Source organism: Sapajus apella, unplaced genomic scaffold (assembly GCF_009761245.1).
Source record: "Sapajus apella isolate SASKATOON/1434 unplaced genomic scaffold, GSC_monkey_1.0 scaffold14, whole genome shotgun sequence".
Lineage (NCBI taxonomy): Eukaryota > Metazoa > Chordata > Mammalia > Primates > Cebidae > Sapajus > Sapajus apella.
The window spans coordinates 16,480,181-16,501,149 of NW_022436954.1; the positions used below are offsets into that span (position 1 = coordinate 16,480,181).

Genomic DNA, 20,969 nt, shown 5'->3' on the forward strand with positions numbered 1-20,969 from the left:
TAATGCCTGTAATCCCAGCACTTTGGGAGGCCGAGGTGGGCAGATCACTTGAGGTCAGAAGTTCGAGACCAGCCTGGCCAATATAGCAAAGCCACGTCTCTACTAAAAATACAAAAATCAGCCAAGCGTGGTGGCACATGCCTATAATCTCAGCTACTTGAGAGGCTGTGGCATAAGAATCACTTGAACTCGGGAGGCAGAGATTGCAGTGAGCCAAGATCATGCCACTGCACTCCAGCCTGGGCAACAGAGTGATTCTTTGTCTAAAAAAAAAAAAAAAAAAAAAAAGAAGATTTATTTTATTTTATTTTATTTTTGAGATACAGTTTCTCTTATTGCCCAGGCTAGAGTGCAATGGTGCTTTCTTGGCTCACTGCAACCCACCTCCCAGGTTCAAGAAATTCTCCTGCCTCAGCCTCCTTACCTGGGAAGCTAGTATTACAGGCTTGCGCTACCATGCCAGGCTAATTTTTGTATTTTTAGTAAGGACGAGTTTTCACCGTGTTGGCCAGGGTGGTCTCAAACTCCTGATATCTGGTGATCTGCTTGTCTCAGCCTCCCAAAGTGCTGGGATTACAGGCGTTAGCCACCACGCCCAGCCAATGATTTTATTTATGAGGAAGAGAATTAGGTAGTTATGGTACAGAATGGGAGATTTTTCTCTTTATGTTCTTTCATACAATGTCAAACATTGTAAATGTATTACCTGTTCAAAAAGTACATTAAATATAACATTTTGTTTACTATATTTTTCGAGACAGGGTCTTATTCTGTCACCCAAACTGGAGTGCAGTGGCACGATCATGCCATACAGCAGCCTCAACCTCCCAGGCTCAAGTGATCCTCTGGCCTTAGCTCCCAAATAGGTGGAACCACAGGCACATGCCATCATGCCCGGCTAATTTTTAAAATTTTTTGTACAGACAAGGCCCCCCTTTGTTTCCCAGGATGGTCTTAAGCTCCTGGGCTCAAGCAGTTCTCTCACTTCAGCCTCTTAAAGTGCTGGGATTACAGGCATGAGCCACTGTTCCTGGCCAAATATAACATTTTTGAAAAATTTTAAATTAAAAACATAAATTTTAAAACCTTACTCTCCTTAAATAATATTTCTAAATCAAATTGCTGAGTGTTGACGGACTTGCTCTGCATTGTCTTGAGTATATGAGTCAAAAGACAGCTTCATAATTCTAATGGGTTTTGGGGGGAATTGTTTTTGGTTTTTGTTTTGTTTTGTTTTGTTTTTGAGACAGAATCTTGCTCTGTCACCCAGGCTGGAGTGCAGTGGCACCATCTCAGCTCACTGTAACCTCTGCCTCCTGGATTCAAGCGATTCTCCTGTGTCAGCCTCTCGAGTAACTAGGACCACAGGTGTGTGCCACCACACCCTGCTAATTTTTGTATTTTTAGTAGAGATGGGGTTTCACCATGTCGGCCAGGCTCGTCTCAAACTCCTGACCTCAAGTGATCTGCCCACCTTGGCCTCCCAAAGTGTTGGGATTATAAATATGAGCCACCACACCCCACCTTCTAGTAGGTTTTGTATAAAATTACCTTTTGACATATAGTCTCAAAATTGTAATGTAGGTAGTAATCAAATTACCTACTGTGTACATAGGTATTATAAAGGAATGAGAGCTTGACACAGGCACCTTCTCTAATTTGTTTTTTCCCATATTCTATGTAAATTTCATTAGCCTTACTCATTCATGTGTGTATAGATGCAGGGACAAAGCCCACCTGCTCCAACCAGAGGGATTTCCAAGCACAGCACAAGTGGTACAGATGAAGGAGAAGATGGAGATGAACCAGATGACGGGAGCAATGATGTTGTTGATCTTTTGCCAAGGACAGAGATCAGGTAGGCTCTAGTCTTTGAAGTGGTTTATTTCATTCTTTGTATTGAATCCTGAATGGTGTCATTTTGAATTCAGTGAGGGGAACTTATGTAATATCATCATTTTTTTTCTTTTGGAGTCTGGAATTAAAGGTTGTTTACTGTATTTCAGTGATAAAATCACTTCAGAGTTGGTATCTAAGATTGGTGATAAGAATTGGAAGATCAGGAAAGAAGGCCTAGATGAAGTGGCAGGTATTATCAATGAAGCAAAATTTATCCAACCGAATATAGGTGAACTTCCAACTGCCTTGAAGGGTCGACTCAATGATTCAAATAAGATCTTGGTATGTGGAACATATGGCTGTTCTTTTTACCTCCCTTCCCCGCTGCTGCAGGAGTTTCCTTTACAGTGTAGCTTTCACTAGCAAAAAATAAGTGATTACTTTATTTACTTTGAACTAGAAATAGCTGCCTTTAATTCATTAAGTGTATCTCAAGATAACTTGGTAGTTGGCAGATTTATTCATCAAATTTTTATGAATCTCAGAATTTGCTTTATGCAGAAATCCAATATTGAATATATTTGTATGAAACTGCTTGTAATATACATAAACATAATAATATCTATTTTTAAGTGTGGATTTTTATATCAGAGTTTCCTTAAACTAGGTTTTACCTTACTTTAAAATTGTAAAGTAGTATAATCTCTGGTCTAAAATTCTGATAATCCAGTGTTACAAACTGATGATAAAAGGAGAGGCCACTGCCTAAAAATTAATTAGAATAAACTAAGGAGAATAGCATGACAAAGTAATGTCTCTGTCTCTTGTGTAGGCCAGAAATCTCCTACTGTATTGACAGTATAGAAGCAAACTTAAGAAAGTTAGCACACAACTTGCTTATGGTTTCAACATAAAGTATTGGCTCTTTTCACTCAGGTACAACAAACGTTGAATATCCTGCAACAACTGGCAGTAGCCATGGGCCCAAACATTAAGCAACATGTGAAAAATTTAGGCATTCCTATCATCACAGTGCTTGGAGACAGCAAGGTAAACCTAACTCTTTTCACCACAGCTCCATTCTGGAATAGGCCAGCCACATTCTTGGGTTAAAGATAATTCTCTTTTTAGAGTACATGTAAAGACCTTATAAACTTTATAAAGATGAGAATATTAGAATAAAAACAGTAAACATTTTTATCTTCCAGGCCCTGTTAAGGTGACCAGATACCACTTACTAGTTTTGTGACCTTTAGATAAGCTATCTTCATTGAGAGTCAGTTTCTTTATCTGTGAAATTTCTTAAAGAAGTAAATGAGTCTGTATGTAAGGTACATTTTATTGTGCCTGTCTCCTATAGTATGCACACAATAAATGGTTGCTATTATAACATAACTGTGTAACATTTTGCTATCGTGAGTAAATATGTAAATTTGGGGTTCATGAAGTTATTTTCTACTTTTATTTCCCTGAACTATTAGAGTGGGATCTTCTAGTAGTTCAGCAAGATATTTGTAGTTTCATAGTCCTAGAAGTCACTGAAAATGTCATTGAAGGTTGCAATGTTTAGCCCTAGACTAAATATTTAAATATCTCTATACTATTGTATAATTTATTTAATTTGAGGAACTATGCTATTTTAATATTAACATAAATTAATATGAAAACATAACTAATTTTCAATCAATTAGCAGTTTCACTCTTAACCATTATGAGGTCTTTAACATTTAGAATTTCATTCTTTACCAGACAAACATGGACATAAATGTCGCCAAAGATTCAAGAAACAAAGCTAAGAGTTTATTCTTCTTACATGATATTTTATGCCCAGATCACTAACTGTTTTACCTGATTAACTGAGTACGCAAGTTTTACAATTTGGAGTTTTATATTTCTACTTTACCTTGGAGTTTTAGTACAATTGTAAAACTAGTTTCTGTTTCAGAGAAGATGGTTTCAAGTATGTTCATGTGGGCCTTAGAGAACCCTCCATTATTCATGTTCATAAAGCAACAATGATCACCCCCTAGCTCCAAACTGTAGTTGATGTTATTTTTGCGGATTATCTTCTCCATTTAGAACAATGTTCGAGCTGCTGCCCTAGCGACTGTGAATGCTTGGGCAGAACAGACTGGCATGAAGGAATGGCTGGAAGGAGAAGATCTTTCTGAAGAGCTAAAAAAGGAAAATCCTTTCTTGAGGCAAGAGGTTAGTATCATAAGTTAATCATGTGCATTACTCATGTCGTTTACTTCCATAGGGGCTTGAGCCTGTCTGAAAAATACACATTTATGGTTAGAATGAGTTTCATTTTAAAATAGTTAAGAAAATGAAATCAAGGCCGAGCGCGGTGGCTCAAGCCTGTAATCCCAGCACTTTGGGAGGCCGAGGCGGGTGGATCACGAGGTCAAGAGATCGAGACCATCCTGGTCAACATGGTAAAACCCCGTCTCTACTAAAAATACAAAAAATTAGCTGGGCGTGGTGGCACGTGCCTGTACTCCCAGCTACTCAGGAGGCTGAGGCAAGAGAATTGCCTGAACCCAGGAGGCGGAGGTTGCGGTGAGCCGAGATGGCGCCATTGCACTCCAGCCTGGGTAACAAGAGCGAAACTCCGTCTCAAAAAAAAAAAAAAAAAAAAGAAAATGAAATCACATTCCTGGGGCTTTTGTATTCATGTGCTTCCATTTTTTTCTTTCACGTGCTTCTTTATGAATAACGCTTTTTATTTTCTTTTCTTTTCTTTTATTTATTTATTTATTTATTTGAGACAGAGTCTTACTTTGTCGCCAAGCACCAGGCCAGAGTGCAGTGGCGCGACCTCGGCTCACTGCAACCTCCACTTCCCGGGTTCAAGCAATTCTTCTGCCTCAGCATCCCGAGTAGCTGGGATTACAGGCACACGCCACCATGCCCAGCTAATGTTTTGTATTTTTAGTAGAGACAGGGTTTCACCATGTTGACCAGGATGGTCTCGATCTCTTGACCTCATGATCCACCCGCCTCGGCCCCCCAAAGTGCTGGGATTACAGGCTTGAGCCACCGCGCCCAGCGAATAACACTTTTTAAAGCACTAGGCTTTTTGTGGGATTTTCCCCTTTTCTTAAACATTTAAGTGGTAAAATCAGAGCATTTTTTTGTGTTGTTTTTGTTTTTAAAGATTATACTTTAAGTTCTGGAATATATGTGCGGAACATGCAGGTTTGTTACATAGGTATACATGTACCATGGTGGTTTGCTGCATCCATCAACCCATCATCTACATTAGGTATTTCTCCTAATGCTATTCCTCCCCATCCCCCTACTCCCCAACAGGCCCTGGTGTGTGATGTTTCCCCTCCCTGTGCCTGTGTGTTCTCATTGTTCAGCCCCCACTTATGAGTGAGAATATGCAGTGTTTGGTTTTCTGTTCCTGTGTTAGTTTGCTGAGAATGATGGTTTCCAGCTTCATCCATGTCCCTGCAAAGGACATGAACTCATTTTTTTTTACGGCTGCATAGTATTCCATGGAGTATATGTGCCACATTTTCTTTATCCAGTCTAATATTGATGGGCATTTGGGTTGGTTCCAAGTCTTTGCTATTGTGAATAGTCCTGCAATAAACATACATGTGCATATGTCTTTATAGTAGAATGATGTATAATCCTTTGGGTATATACCCAGTAATGGGATTTCTGGGTCAAATGATATTTCTAGTTCTAGATCTTTGAGGAATCACCACACTGTCTTCCACAATGGTTGAACTAATTTACACTCCCACCAGCAATGTAAAAGCATTCCTATTTCTCCACATCCTCGCCAGCATCTGTTGTTTCCTGACTTTTTTTTTTTTTTAACTTTTTTTTTTTAAGAGAGGGTTTCACCATGTTGGTCAGGCTGGTCTTGAATTCCTGACCTCAGGTGATCCGCCCACCTCGGCCTCCCAAAGTGCTCGGATTATAGGCATGAGCCACCGTGCCCAATGTTTCCTGACTTTTTAATGATCACCATTCTAGCTGGCATGAGATGGTATCTCATTGTGGTTTTGATTTGCATTTCTCTAATGACCACTGATGATGAGCTTTTATTCATGTTTGTTGACCACATGAATGTCTTCCTTTGAAAAGTGTCTGTTCGTATCCTTTGCCCACTTTTTGATGGGGTTGTTTCTTGTAAATTTAAGTTCCTTGTAGATTCTGGATATTAGCCCTTTGTTAGATGGAGAGATTGCAAAAATTTTCTACCATTCTATAGGTTGCCTGTTCAGTCCGATGATAGTTTCTTTTGCTTTGCAGAAGCTCTTTAGTTTAATTAGATCCCATTTGTCAATTTTGGCTTTTGTTGCCATTACTTTTAGTGCTTTAGTCATGAAGTCTTTACCCATGCCTATGTCCTGAATGGTATTGCCTAGGTTTTCTTCTAGGATTTTTATGGTTTTAGGTCTTAACCTTTAAAACTTTAATCCATCTTGAGTTAATATTTTTTTTTTTATGAAGGAGAGGAAGAAAGAGGAAGAGGGAGAGAGAATAGAGAAAGAAAGTAAAGAAAAAAAAAAAAAAGAATGAAGGAGAGGAAGAAAGAGGAAGAGGAATAGGGAGAGAGAACGGGAGTGTTGCTTTATTGCCCAGGCTAGAGTTAATATTTTTATAAGGTGTAAGGAAGGAGTCAAGTTTCAGTTTTCTGCATATAGCTAGCTAGTTTTCCCAACATGATTTCTTAAATAGGGAATCCTTTCTCCATTGTTCGTTTTTGTCAGGTTGGTCAAAGATGAGATGGTTATAGATGTAGGGTGTTATTTCTGAGGCCTCTGTTCTGTTCCATTGGTCTATGTATCTATTTTGGTACCAGTACTATGCTGTTTTGTTTACTATAGCCTTGTAGTTTGAAGACAGGTAGCATGATACCTCCAGCTTTGTTCTTTTTGCTTAGGATTGTCTTAGCTATATGCCTTCTTTTTTGGTTCCATATGAAATTTAAAGTGTTTTTTTGTAATTCTGTGAAGAAAGTCTATTGAAGCTTGATGGGAATAGTACTGAATCTCTAAATTACTTGGAGCAGGATAGCCATTTTCAGGATATTCATTCTTCCTATCCATGAGTGTGGAATATGTTTTGTTTTTTTTTTTAATTGCACATCACTTCTTTATTATACTGATCTGGAAAAAGGATTTAGTACAGTTATGCTCAAAGGAACACTGGACCCATGTGGCAGAGCCAAGCAACTAGAACATGATTCAGAAATCAGTGAGACACTTGGACAGGACCAAGAGGCATTTCACTGCCACAAAACAAGGTGGGGAGGGATTCGGAAACACACAGCAGGTAGCACTCCTGCCCCTCAGAGGCCAAGGAGCTGATCCCATATTGGTATGAGGAATGGTTTATTTTCTGATGATCATATGTGGTACTGTTTCAACCGCCACAAGAAACCCCAAAAGGGTTATTGTTTTGTACTATTTATATATACTATACTTTCTTTTTTTATATAAAAGTAAATGTAACACCGGGCCAGGCGTGGTGGCTCACGCCTGTAATCCAAGCACTTTGGAGGCCAAGGTGGGCGGATCACCTGAGGTCGGGAGTTCAAGACCAGCCTGACCAACATGGTGAAACCCTGTCTTTAAAAAAAAAAAAAAAGAAAGAAAGAAAAAGTAAATGTAACACCTAAACTAAATTCAGGATTCATCCCAACCTTCTAGAGCCAGCTTCTCTGGGGTCAGGGAGGAGACAGTTGTCACATCACCATGCAGGTTACATTCATCTGCTACTGGAATGACTAGAGCCCCCAGGCAGTGGCCTGACTGCAGACGAGCAGAGGACTGGCTCCTGGGGGCAGACAGGCTCTCTTGCTTCTCTTCATTGGTCATGGCTTGGCATGTTTCTCCCTTCAAGTCTGGAGTAAACAAAGCACTTGCAAAAACCCATCACTGCCTTTCAACTCTCTTGGATAAGGGGAGCGTTTCTACAGCTTGGACTGAGAACCTGTGCCCTAGAAGTGCAATTCTGACTAGAATATATGAAGGGAGTGGGTACAGGAGACAAAATGGCTAAAATGAAAATGGGAGCCACCAGTCCCCATCTGCAGCTACAACTCAAGATGTCTACAGATGTGGTCAGTGTGACATGTGCAGGAGGGAGGGGTAGAGGGATGCAACAGGCAGGGAGGGGGCTCCTGGGGACAGCAGCCTCCCCGCCAGCCTTCACTTCATGGCCCTCCCCTGGGCAGCCACAGCTTCCATGGCTTTATGCATGGTCTCTTCATCCCCCAGGAACTGCATGGGCTTGATGGGTTTCAAATTCTTGTCCAATTCATAGACAGACAATGGGAATACCAGTTGGCAAGTTCAGCTCCATGATAGCCTCTTCAGAGAGACCATCCAGATGCTTGACAACGCCCCAGAAGCTGTTGCCATGGGCTGCAATCAGTACCCATTTCCCCTCCTTGATCTGGGGAACTATTTCTTCATTCCAGAAGGGCAGAGCTCTAGCAATCATGTCCTTCAGACTCACAGAAGGGTAACTGATCTTCTGTGAGGTCTGTATACCTGCGATCCTTACGGATGTTGCTGTAGAAAGGATGGTCGGGCTCCATAGGAGGTGGTGGGACATCATAGGACCGCCTCCATATCTTCACCTGTGCCTCACCATGCTTTGCAGCAGTTTCTGCTTTATTGAGACCAGTTAGACCCCCATAGTGCCAGTCATTGAGGCGCCAAGTCCTCACTACTGGCAGCCACATCTGATCAATGGCATCTAGCACTGTCCAGAGGGTCTGGATCGCTCTCTTCCTCACTGAGGTGAAACAGATGTCAAACTCATAGCCAGCATCTCGCAGCGCCTGCCCGCCAGCTTCACCTCCTCGTGGCCCGCCGGGCTCAGGTCGGCGTCGTACCAGCCACTGAAGCAGTTCTCCAAGTTCCACGTGCTCTAGCCATGCCGATTCAGCACCAGTTTGTAGGCGGCCATGGCTGCGGGATGGGGATGAGGCACCGACTGGGGTTCGCAGATTCCGGAGTGGCAGCCGGCCCCCTCGGCCGCGCCTGCGCGCTCGCACCACACGGCCCGGCTCCCGTCCAGGTTCTTGCCCAAATCTTTCCGCTCGTTCGGGACCGTAATGTTTTTTTCCATTTGTTTGTGTCCTCTCTTATTTCCTTGAGCAGTAGTTTGTAGCTCTTCTTGAAGAGGTCCTTCACATCCCCTTGTAGGTTGTATTCTTAGGTATTTTATTCTCTTTGTAGCAATTGTGAATGGGAGTTTGCTCATGATTTGGCTGTTTGTCTGTTATTGATGTATAGGAATGCTGGTGATTTTTGCACATTGATTTTGTATTCTGAGACTTTGCTGAAGATGCTCATCAGCTTAAAGGGTTTGGGGGCTGAGAAGATGGGGTTTTCTAAATATACAATCATGTCATCTGCAAACATAGATAATTTGACTTCCTCTCTTCCCTTTTCAATACCGTTTATTTCTTTCTCTTGCCTGATTGCCCTGGCCAGAACTTCCAATACTATGTTGAATAGGAGTGGTGAGAGAGGGCATCCTTGTCTTGTGCTAGTTTTCAAAGGGAATGCTTCCAGCTTTTGCCCATTCAATATGATATTGGCTGTGGATTTGTCATAAATAGCTGTTATTAAAATCAGAGGTTTTACTCAAAACACAAAAATAGAGGCTGGGTATGGTGGCTCATGCCTGTAATCCCAGCACTTCGGGAGGCTGAGACAAGCAGGTCTTTTGAGGTCAGGAGTTCGAGACCAGCCTGCTCAACATGGTGAAACTCTGTCTCTACTAAAAATACAAAAAAAATAGCTGGGCATAGTGGCTGGGCACGGTGGCTCATGCCTGTAATCCCAGCACTTTAGGAGGCTGAGGCAGGTGGATCATGAGGTCAAGAGATCGAGACCATCCTGGCCAACATGGTGAAACCCTGTCTCTACTAAAAAATACAAAAAAATTAGTCAGGTGTGTTGGCACGTGCCTGTGGTCCCAGCTACTCAGGAGGCTGAGGCAGAAGAATCGCTTGAACCCAGGGGGCGGAGGTTGCAGTGGGCCAAGATTGCACCACTGCACTCCAGGCTGGCAACAGAGCAAGATTCTATCTCAAAAAAAAAAAATATCTGGTCGGAATGGTACAGGCCCATAATTCCAGCTACTCGGGAGGCTGAGGCAGGAGAACTGCTTGAACTGGAGGCAGAGGTTACAGTGAGCCGCTGCACTCCAGCCTGGGTAACAGAGCAAGATTCTGTCTCAAAAAAAGGCCAGGCTGCCAGTGGCTCACGTCTGTAATCCTGCCACTTTGGGAGGTCAAGGCAGGTGGATCACCTGAGGTCAGGAGTTCGAGACCACCCTGGCCAATGTGGTGAAACCTCATCTCTACTAAAAATACAAAAATTAGCCAGGCATGGTGGCGGGTGTCTGTAATCCCAGCTACTCGGGAGGCTGAGGTAGGAGAATCACTTGAACCCGGGAGGTGGATTTTGCAGTGAGCCAAGATTGCACCATTGAACTCCAGCCTGGGCAACAAGAGCGAAACTCTGTCTCAAGAAAGAATAAAAATAAAAATAAATAGAGCATTCAAAAATCCATCAATGTAATCATAACAGAATAACAAAATTCATATGATTATATCATTATATCATAATCAATTTGCATATGATTATGCAAAAAAAGGCATTTGACATATCTAACATGGATTCATGATTAAAAACTCTCAGTAAGTTAGTAATGAAAGAGAATTACCTCAATAAACAGCATGTGCATAACAACCTCTACAGATAACATGAAACTTAATGGTGAGGGCCGGGCTCGGTGGCACCTTGGGAGGTGGAGGCGGGCAGATCACAAGGTCAAGAGATCAAGACCACCCTGGCCCAAATGGTGAAACCCCTTCTCTACTAAAAATACAAAAATTACCTGGGCACAGTAGAGGTTCCTGTAATTCCAGCTACTCAGGAGGCTGAGGCAGGAGAATCGCTTGAACTGGGAGGTGGAGGTTGCAGTGAGCCAGGATTGTGACACTGCACTCCAGCCTGGGCGACGGAGCCAGACTCGTCTCAAAAAAAAAAAAAAGAAAGAAGCTTAAGGGTGAAAGACTGAATGCCTTCCCCATCAGATCTGGAACAAGGCAAGGATGTTGACATTCACTGCTGTTACTCAACATAGTACTAGCAGTTCTAGTCACTGTGATAAGGCAAGAAAAAGAAATAAAATAGAAAAAGAATAAAGAAAACTGTTCCTAGTTGCAGATAACATGACTATGTAGAACATCCCAAGAAATCTATGAACTCTTAGAACTAGTAGAACTCCTAGAAGTAGTCAGTGAGTTCAGCAAGATTGCAAGATACAAAACCAACACACAAAAATCAGTCATATTTCGAAATGAAAAATAGTTAAAAACATGACACTGTTAGTCACTCCAAAGAAAATGAAATCCATATGTATATGTATGCTGAAAATTATAGACTGCTGACAAAAGAATTCAAACAGGACTTAAATAAATGGAGAGACATACAGTGTTTGTGGATTCGATGATTCAACATAGTAGAGATGTCAGTTCTCGGCAAATTAATCTATAGGTTTAATGCAGTTCCTTTCAAAATTCCAGCAAGGTTTTTTTTTTAATAGACAAAGATATGTTTATGCTAAAATTTATATGGAAAGCATAGGCTCTAGAGTAGCTAAAACAATTTTGGCAAAGAAGGAAAAAAAAATAGGAGGAATCACTTTACAATTAGCTTACTATATTGCTAATGTAATCAAGACACTGTGATTGTGGTAGTAGGAGGATGGAGGTAGAAATAGACACATAGATCAGTGGAACAAAAGAGAGAACCCAGAAATAGACCCACACTAATATGATCAACTAATTTTTTACAAAACTACAAAAGTAATTCCGTGGAGAAAGTATAGTCTTTTCAACAAATGATACTGGAGCAATTGGACATCTATAAACAAAAAATTGAACCTCAAGCTAAACTTCACTGTCTCAAAACAAATTATGGACTTAGATATAAAACATAAAACTATAGAACTTTTAAGCACAAACTAGAACAACTCCAGTATATAAGGCTAGCAAAGAATTCTTAGACTTAAAACCAAAACCGTAATCCATAAAAGGAAAAATGATAAATTAGACCATGTGAAAATTAAAAACTTTTACTCTGCAAAAAAAACCACATGAAAATAATAAGACAAGCTATGGAACAACAGAAAAGATTTGTAAGCCAGTATCCAATAAAGGGCTAATACCTAGAATATACAGAGAACTCTGAAAATTCAATAGTTTAAAAAAAAAAAATCAGAAAATGGGTATCCATAGCCAAGCCTGTTTTAGGGGGAAAATTTTTTTAAAAAGAAAATGGTCTCAGGTCCCTTATAGCAAAAAAAAAATAATTAATTAATTTAAAAAAAGGAAACGGGGCAAAAGACATGAACAGATGTTTCACTGGAGAGGAAATGCAGATGACAGATAAGCCAATGAAAGATACGCAGTGTTAGTTAGCAACCAGAGAAATGCAAATTAAAACTACGATGAAATATCACTGTACAATCATCAGTAGTGCTAAAACCTACAAAGTCATGCATTGTTGCTGGCAGTGTAAAATGGTACAGCCACTTCAGGAAACTGTTTGGCTTTTTTTTTTTTTTTGAGATGGAGTTTCGCTCTTGTTGCCCAGGCTGGAGTGCAATGGCGTGATTTTGGTTCACCACAACCTCCAACTTCTGGGTTCAAGGGATTCTCCTGCCTCAGCCTCCCTAGTAAAGACAAGGTTTCTCCATGGTTGTCAGGCTGGTCTGGAACTCCTGACCTCAGGTGATCTGCCTGCCTCGGCCTCCCAAAGTGCTGGGATTACAAGAGTGAGCCACCTCACCTGGCTGGCATTTTCTTATAAAACTAAACCTGCCGTTACTATGTGAGCCAGCAGTTGCACTCTTGGGCATTTATTTCAGAAAAATGAAAATCTATGTCCATACAAAAACCTATGTACAAATGTTCATAGCAACTTCAGTCATAGTAGCCAAAAACTAGGGTTATAGCTCAAGGGCAGATGATTTGACTGCATAATAGCCAAAAACCAGAAACCATTCAGATATTTTTCAATAGGTGAATGGTTAAACAAATCTCTTGTACATCCATACATGGAACACTATTTAGCAATTAAGAACAAACTGCTGGTAAATGTATCAATTCAGATAAATCTCCAAGGAATTATGCTGCATGACAAAAGCCAATCCCATTGGCCTGTGAGCCAGATTATGCCATTGCACTCCAGCTTGGGTGATGGAGGTGAAACCCTCAAAAAAGAAAAATACAAATAAGAACTATTTTAGGGATATATAGAAAAAAATGTCAACATAAGGCAGAAAAATAGAAGTCTTAGTAAAATATGTAACCTTCTGATCACAATAAGTGCTTTGGGTCTTCTAGCTAAGAAAAGTAAAAGTTTTTCATCTTTAAGATGCATTAAGAACTATTAAAGCTTTGTAATTTAATATCCAAATATAGTCCAAAGAAATGCGTTCTTATCTTAAAGATGTCATCATTGCATATATTATTTAAATATAGCACAGTTCTTGAATTATTAAAAGTACTCATTTTATATTAGAAAGTTAGTGTGAAAGCTAATTCAGTGCTTGAGACTAATGAAATCAGTAAACCTACGATCATAAATAACAATCTTCATTTGAAGTGTGTAACTAGTCTTTGTTTCTTTTGGCAGCTTCTGGGCTGGCTGGCTGAGAAACTACCTACTCTTCGTTCCACCCCTACAGACCTTATCCTTTGTGTTCCTCATCTCTACTCCTGCCTAGAAGATCGAAATGGAGATGTGCGAAAGAAGGCCCAAGATGCCTTACCATTCTTCATGATGCATTTAGGATATGAAAAAATGGCCAAGGCTACTGGGAAACTAAAGGTACTACTTCTTGTTGCTGCAACTGCTGTTAAAGCTATTTAAAAAATATTGAACATGGGTTCGGCACAGTGGGTCACGCCTGTAATCCTAGCACTTTGGGAGGCCAAGGCAGGTGGATCACCTGAGGTCAGGAGTTCAAGACCAGTCTGGCCAATATGGTGAAACGCTGTCTCTACTGAAAATACAAAAAAATTAGCTGGGCGTGGTGGTGCATGCCTGTAATTCCAGCTACTTGGGAGGCTAAAGCAGGCAAATCACATGAACCCAGGAGGCAGAAGTTTCCAAGAGCCGAGATTGTGCCACTGCACTCCAGCCTGAGCAATGAATGCGAAACTCTGTCTCAAAAAAAAATATGTATATATTGGATATGAATTTATATGAGCAAAAAACCATATTACCTCCTGTGAATCTCAATTTGAAATCACAACAAGCAAAAATAAAATATTTAACAGTGCAGAAGTAAAAATCTTCTGACTTCACAGGGGTGAAAACTGTGACCTTCTAGAATGATACGTACTTTAGTGTGACTTCATAATGTGTGTGACTTCTCTGACACCATGCACTGCCTCTCTTACTGCACTGGTATTTCAAAACTAGGAGCTCTGTCATTTGTTTGACAGAGGATTTGTTTGTAAGCTTAGTATGACTTTATCATTTATGTGACCTCTCACTTTTTAATGTTATTTTGTCTCTCTAGCCAACTTCTAAAGATCAGGTATTGGCCATGCTAGAGAAAGCCAAAGCTAACATGCCAGCCAAGCCTGCTGCACCCACTAAAGCAACTTCTAAACCAGTGGGAGGGTCCGCTCCAGCCAAATTCCAGCCTGCATCAGGTAACTCTATCTTGAGAGGGCTAAAGGGGAAGGAAATAGCCCTAGGGAACTCTAAAATGTTCATCTTTTTTAAAATCACATTTCCTTACAGCCTACATCCCAAGCTTTCCTTTCTTCTCTCCTTACTTTCCTTTCACAAACACTTGTCAAGTAGTCAGGTATCTATTTTTGCCAGGAACTGTGCTAAGAGTACAGAGATTATTAGTTTCCAATTCTAAAAAGTTTTTTTTGTTTTTGTTTTGTTTTTAGAGATGGGGTCTTGCTCTGTCACCCAGGAGGGAGTATAGTGGTGTGATCATAGCTCACTGCAACCTCAAACTCTTGGGCTTAAGTGTTCCTTCTGCCTTAGCCTCCCAAGTTGCTGGGACTATAGGCATGCGCCGTCACTACCGGCTGCATTTTTCACTTTTTGTAGAGATGAGGCTTTGTTGTGTTGCCCAGGGTGGTCTCAAACTCCTGGCCAGGAGTTTGAGAGTCTCAAACTCTCAAGCAATCCTCCCATCTTAGTCTCCTAAAGTGCTGGACTTACAGGCTTGAACCATCACACCCCAAAAGAAGTTTTGGAATAGGACATTAAAATAGTCCTTTCTGAAGTGTTATATCCTTATATTTAAGGTTTCCACAATTATTTTTGCTCTTGGAGACTATAATTAGAAGAGGAATTGGGAGAATCTAGCTTACTCCACTTTATTAACCTTCTTTAAGGGAAAATTCTTGATTTCTTCATCCTGATATTAAAATTCCATAATAGGCTGGGCATGGCGGCTCATGCCTGTAATCCCAGCACTTTGGGAGGCCAAGGCCTGCGGATCACCTGAGTGAGACAAGTTGGGCCAACATAATGAAACCCTGTTTCTAATAAAAATACAAAAATTAGCCAGGCATGGTGGCACATGCCTGTAATCCCAGCTATTCGGGAGGCTGAGGCAGGAGAATCACTTGAATCCAAGAGGCAGAGGTTGCAGTGAGCCAAGATCATACCATTGCACTCCAGCCTGGGGGACAGGGTAAGACTCTATCTCAAAAAATAAAAATATAAATAAATAAAATTGCATAATATATAACCTGTGACTAATTCATTTTTGGACTTACTGCTTAAACAAAACAATATTCTTCCATTTAGTGGAATAGAAATTGTCGATGCTATAAAGTTAGAAATTTTACATATATACAGCCTGAGAAACATGGCAATACCCTATCTCTACAAAAATGACAAAAATTAGCTGGGCTTGATGGCGCACACCTGTGGTCCCAACTACCCAGGAGGCTGAGGCTGAGGTGGGAGGATCGCTTCAGCCCAGGAGATTGAGGCTTCAGTGAGCTATGAGTGCACCACTGCACTCCAGCCTGGGTGGCAAAGCAAGACCCAGTCTCAAAAAAAAAATTTACATGTATAAAACTGTTGATATCAAAGTACATAATCAGTTTTAACTTTTATTGGAATCTTACTATATAGCAGATCCTGAATATCAAAGATATCTTTACCCTTAAGAAAGGATCAGTCTTGGCTGGCATGGTGGCTCATGCCTATAATTCCACCACTTGGAGAGGCCAAGTAGGTCAAAACCAGTCTGGGCAACACAGTGAGACTCTGTCTCTACAAAACAAAATTGTTTTAATTACTTGGGTGTGGTGATACATGCCTGTAGTCCCAGCTATTCAGAAGGCTGAGGTAGCCAGGGAGGTTGAGGCTGCAGTGAGCCCTGAATGTGCTGTTGCACTCTAGCCTGCACGACAGAGTGAGACCCTGTCTCTAAACACACAAATGAAACTACAGTTTAAATGTTGGTAAATGAGATACAGATTTTCTGAATTAATTTCTCTCTTATGCTTAAAGAGAGATTCGGGGAGAAAAATTAGGGAAAAAAATCTAAGCCAGCCACACTGGCTCACACCTGTAATCCCAGCAGTTTGGGAAGCTGAGGTGGGTGGATTGCTTGAGCCCAGGAGTTTGAGACCAGCCTGGGCAACTTGGTGAAACCCTGTCTCCACAAAAAAATACAAAGAAAATTAGCTGGGCATGGTAACATGGGCCTATAGTCCCAGCTACTGGGGAGGCTGAGGTGGGAAAATTCATTGAGCCCAGGAGGTCAGTGCTGCAGTGAGCGAAGCCACCACTGTACTCCAGCCTGTGAGATAGACCAAAACCCTATCGCATAAAAACAAACAAAAACAAACAAACCAACCTGGCCGGGCATGGTGGCCGAGGTGGATGGATCACGACGTCAGGAGTTCGAGACCAGCCTGACCAATATGGTGAAACCCTATCTCTACTAAAAATACAAAGTTAGCTGGGCGTGGTGGCACATGCCTGTAATCCCAGCTACTTGGGAGGCTGAGGCAGGAGAATTGCTTGAACTCAGGAGGCGGGGGTTGCAGTGAAACCAGATTGTGCCATCGGACTCCAGCCTTGTCAGCAAAAGCGAAACTCCGTCTAAAAATGAAAAATAAACCTAACTGAAACATCTTAAAAATTGATACATTTAAGACTGCAGGCTTCCTTGTCATCATTATATATGTAACCTGTCCAAAATAAAATGATATTATTTAAAGTTTATAGTATGTGCTTTTTTTTCCTCAAAGCACCTGCTGAAGATTCTGTTTCCAGCAGTGCAGAACCCAAGCCTGATCCAAAAAAGGCCAAAGCTCCAGGATTATCCTCTAAAGCAAAGGTATGTCAACTCTCTATACTTCAATGTAGACTTCCTTTTAAATATATTTTGTACACTGAGTCATTCTATTAGGAAGGATCATATTATATGTAAAAGAATACCAGTACTGGTATAAAATTATTTATACAAATTTCTGTGGCTCATTTTTAATAAGGTCCTAAAATAGAGACATCCTACTCTCAAGAGGTGCTGTCATTGTTCCTTTCATGTAGATTTTTAGGGAAAGATTTGCTTTATTGAAAGGAGAAAGGGCCGGGTGTGGTGGCTCACGCCTGTAATCCCAGCACTTTGGGAGGCCGAGGCAGGTGGATCACCTAAGGTCAGGAGTTCTAGACCAGCCTGGACAACATGGCGAAATCCTGTCTCTACTAAAAATACAAAAATTAGCTAGGTGTGGCATGCACCTGTAATCCCAGCTACTCAGGAAGTTGAGTCAGGAGAATTCCTTGAACCTGGGAGGCAGAGGGTGCAGTGAGCCAAGATCTTGCCATTGTACTCCAGCCTGGGCAACAGAGCGAGACTCAGAAAAAAAATAAAAGGAGAAAGCATTTGTAGCTCTGGCATAATAAACACTTCAGGCTGATTTGGATTTAAGAAAAGGAAGTTAAATCAACTTCCTTCAAATTTGGCACTATTGTCATCATACTAGAAGATGTTTCAGTTAGTTTGCAGGGAAATACCTGTTGTCCCAATAGGATTTATCATGATGCATCACCAATTCTTTCAATATTCATGTAGAGTTGGACAATTTAAAGCAGTGTGTTCAAATGGTCAACTTTATCCCTGAGTGATTTTTTCATTTAATAAAGTTTTTTAATAACAGAAAATTGTCATTATCTCTATCAAGATTCAGATTAATAAACATATTCAGAGTATTATTTAATACTTACAAAGGAAAATTGCAAAAACTGTGCAATGAGGCCGGGCGCGGTGGCTCAAGCCTGTAATCCCAGCACTTTGGGAGGCCGAGGCGGGTGGATCACGAGGTCAAGAGATCGAGACCATCCTGGTCAACACGGTGAAACCCCGTCTCTACTAAAAATACAAAACATTAGCTGGGCATGGTGGCGCATGCCTGTAATCCCAGCTAGTTAGGAGGCTGAGGCAGGAGAATTGCCTGAACCCAGGAGGCGGAGGTTGCGGTGAGCCGAGATCGCGCCATTGCACTCCAGCCTGGGTAACAAGAGCGAAACTCCGTCCCAAAAAAAAAAAAAAAAAAACCTGTGCAATGGGTGGTAAATCTAACAGTAAATCTAAATAGAGAAGTATTTAATTTACTTCCTGGAATTGATGAAAAAATAGAGTGATAACTTTTTTTAGGCAGTACATGTACTATTACACCCCCATTTTGGAGTACACACTCTAGGGCCATTCTTCTAAATATTAGAATTATCCATTTTTCTTCCCTATGCTTGGCCCTTTAACTCCTCAGTGAGTTAATTTAAATGGGTAATTATCTTCAACTACCCAATGACGTTGTTCTTTTCCTGTCTGCCTGTCCTCACCCCAAATTTAACAAGTGCTTATTTTAGTTTTGATCACGAGTGCTTTGAAGTATTTTTTGACTCCGTTCTTAATGCCACAATTTTTTTTCCAGTCTTTTTAAACTTACAAAGCAGTTTCATATAAATGATCTCATATTTGTTTGGTCTGAATGACTTTAGTGTTTATACTAGAAAGGAATTCTGGCCAACTAGAAATAGTGGCCATGCTACATTTGTTATAATAATGATTCCAATAATGAAATTTGAATTTTACCTTAAACATATATACTATTTACCATTTTCTATCTAATATGAAGATTGTAAATTTTGGATTATTTTTAAAATCATGTGACTTAAGTTTTTAAAGCATTTCTTATAACTTTATCTAGAAGGAAATTCAAAAGGCCTTCAGTTATACTGTTATGATAGAGATACATTTAAATATCAATGGAGAGAAACAGAAAAGCTTTCAAACTTAAGTGATATGAAATGTGTAAATGCCATTCGAGGTGTCATTAATGGCTGAGGCAGGTGGATCACTTGAGGTCAGGAGCTCGAGACCAGCCTGGACAACATGGTGAAACCCCATCTCTACTAAAAATACAAAAATTAGCCAGGAATGGTGGTAGGTGCCGGTCGTCACACCTACTCAGGAGGCTGAGTCAGGAGAATCACTTGAACCCAGGAGTCAGAAACTGCAGTGAGCTGAGACTGTGCCACTGCACTGCAGCCTGAGCAAAAGAAAAAAAAAAAAGATGTCATCTCAAAAAAAAAAAATAGATGTCATTAATATGGAAAGCTGTAGTGTTGAAGATTTCAAGATAAAAATAATAATCCAATAAACAAAAAGTCTGTGACCTAGACTAATGATCAGTAGTAGTAGCTTTTCCAACTACATAGCATGCCAGTCCAAGAGCTAACCAACAGTTACTTAACAATATTCTCAGAAAAATTTCTAGAGAACCTGTTCAAAAACATATACAAGATTCTATGACATATTTTTTTTTATGTGAAATATCATGTAGAAAGATGTCTCTGGTTTCTATAGTGCCCTTTTACTGGGCAGCAGCATCATATTCTTAAGGAGAAGTGGCCAAGCTGATCATTAGTATTCCCTGAACCTTGGTTGTAGAGTGCGCAAGGGAAGAAGGCGCCAAGCAAAACAAGCTTAAAGGAGGATGAAGACAAATCTGGACCGATTTTTATTGTTGTTCCAAATGGAAAGGAACAAAGGATGAAAGATGAAAAAGGATTGAAGGTAAGGAAGGATTAAGAATTGTCAGAGATTTTTGCTTGTTTTGTTCAAGAATAGTTTTGCTGTCTGAAATTCATGTTATTGTGAAATATCTAGGAATTAAGTGTTTCTTTTGCTTGTAAATTATCTTAAATATTAGTTTATAGGAGCATTAATTCCTACCAAAAAAAACCTATAGTTATTGCCTATTTGTCCCTGTAAATGATTTAGTAGCTTTTTTGGGTTTCTTCATTTTTAAAATCAAAGAATGGAACATATTCATTGATTTTTTTTTTTTTTTTAATTAACTGGACATATAAGTTTCTTCATTAATGTTTCTTTCTAAGACCTTACAAGGCAGATTTGGTGACTGTTTAATAAATGGCTAGTTCAGTCATTTCTCTTATTTTGCTTTGATTTCATTAGGTACTTAAATTTGTTTTCACAATACATAATCTTTTTTAAAAATTATAAGCAGTACAAAAAGTGCAAAGTATAGTATGAAAAGCATGTCTCCCTTCCATTATCCCTTCACAGGGAGGATATTAGTACTCATTTTTAAAATGTATTACTCCAGAAATATTTAATACCTCTACTGTCATATGTATATTTTTATATAGCCCTCCTTTACACAGATAGGGACATGCCATACTGTTTGTTCTGTATCTCACTATTTTAATGATGTTTGAACTATCTGAAAGATCATTCGTTATCTGTGTATGTGTATGTGTGTCACTGTTTGTATTGGTACATTATATGTACGTATCTTTCTTTATCCTTAGCCTACTATGTTGGACATTTAGGTTGTTTCTGGTCTTTCACTATTACAAGCAATGCTGCTGTGAATATCTTTGAATGTGGGTCTTTGTACACATATGTCAGTATATCTATGTTAAACTCCTAGAATAATGATGTGCATAATTTTGATATATATATATATGAAATTGTCTCTCTGTCAAAGATGTGGCAACAGTATCCACCATGTACTATATGTAGGATTGATTTCTTTTTTTTTT

At 40.1% G+C, this 20,969-nt stretch overlaps 1 protein-coding gene and 1 pseudogene across 4 annotated transcripts in view; one reads left to right on the forward strand and one right to left on the reverse strand.

The window, feature by feature from the left end:
• The window catches only part of CKAP5 (cytoskeleton associated protein 5), a 110,289-nt gene that overhangs the window by 68,894 nt on the left and 20,426 nt on the right, over positions 1–20,969 (forward strand). For all 3 annotated transcript variants that reach the window (XM_032283405.1, XM_032283407.1, XM_032283406.1), the window contains exons 21-28: positions 1,719–1,858; positions 2,007–2,181; positions 2,776–2,889; positions 3,919–4,047; positions 13,536–13,730; positions 14,428–14,563; positions 17,147–17,235; positions 19,852–19,977. In XM_032283405.1, the coding sequence (XP_032139296.1) occupies positions 1,719–1,858; positions 2,007–2,181; positions 2,776–2,889; positions 3,919–4,047; positions 13,536–13,730; positions 14,428–14,563; positions 17,147–17,235; positions 19,852–19,977 (1,104 nt within the window). The remainder of the gene's footprint in view (positions 1–1,718; positions 1,859–2,006; positions 2,182–2,775; positions 2,890–3,918; positions 4,048–13,535; positions 13,731–14,427; positions 14,564–17,146; positions 17,236–19,851; positions 19,978–20,969) is intronic.
• On the reverse strand, positions 7,476–8,784 carry LOC116555043 (annotated as a pseudogene). Its single transcript, XR_004270350.1, has one exon. The product of XR_004270350.1 is annotated as a phosphoglycerate mutase 1-like (transcript).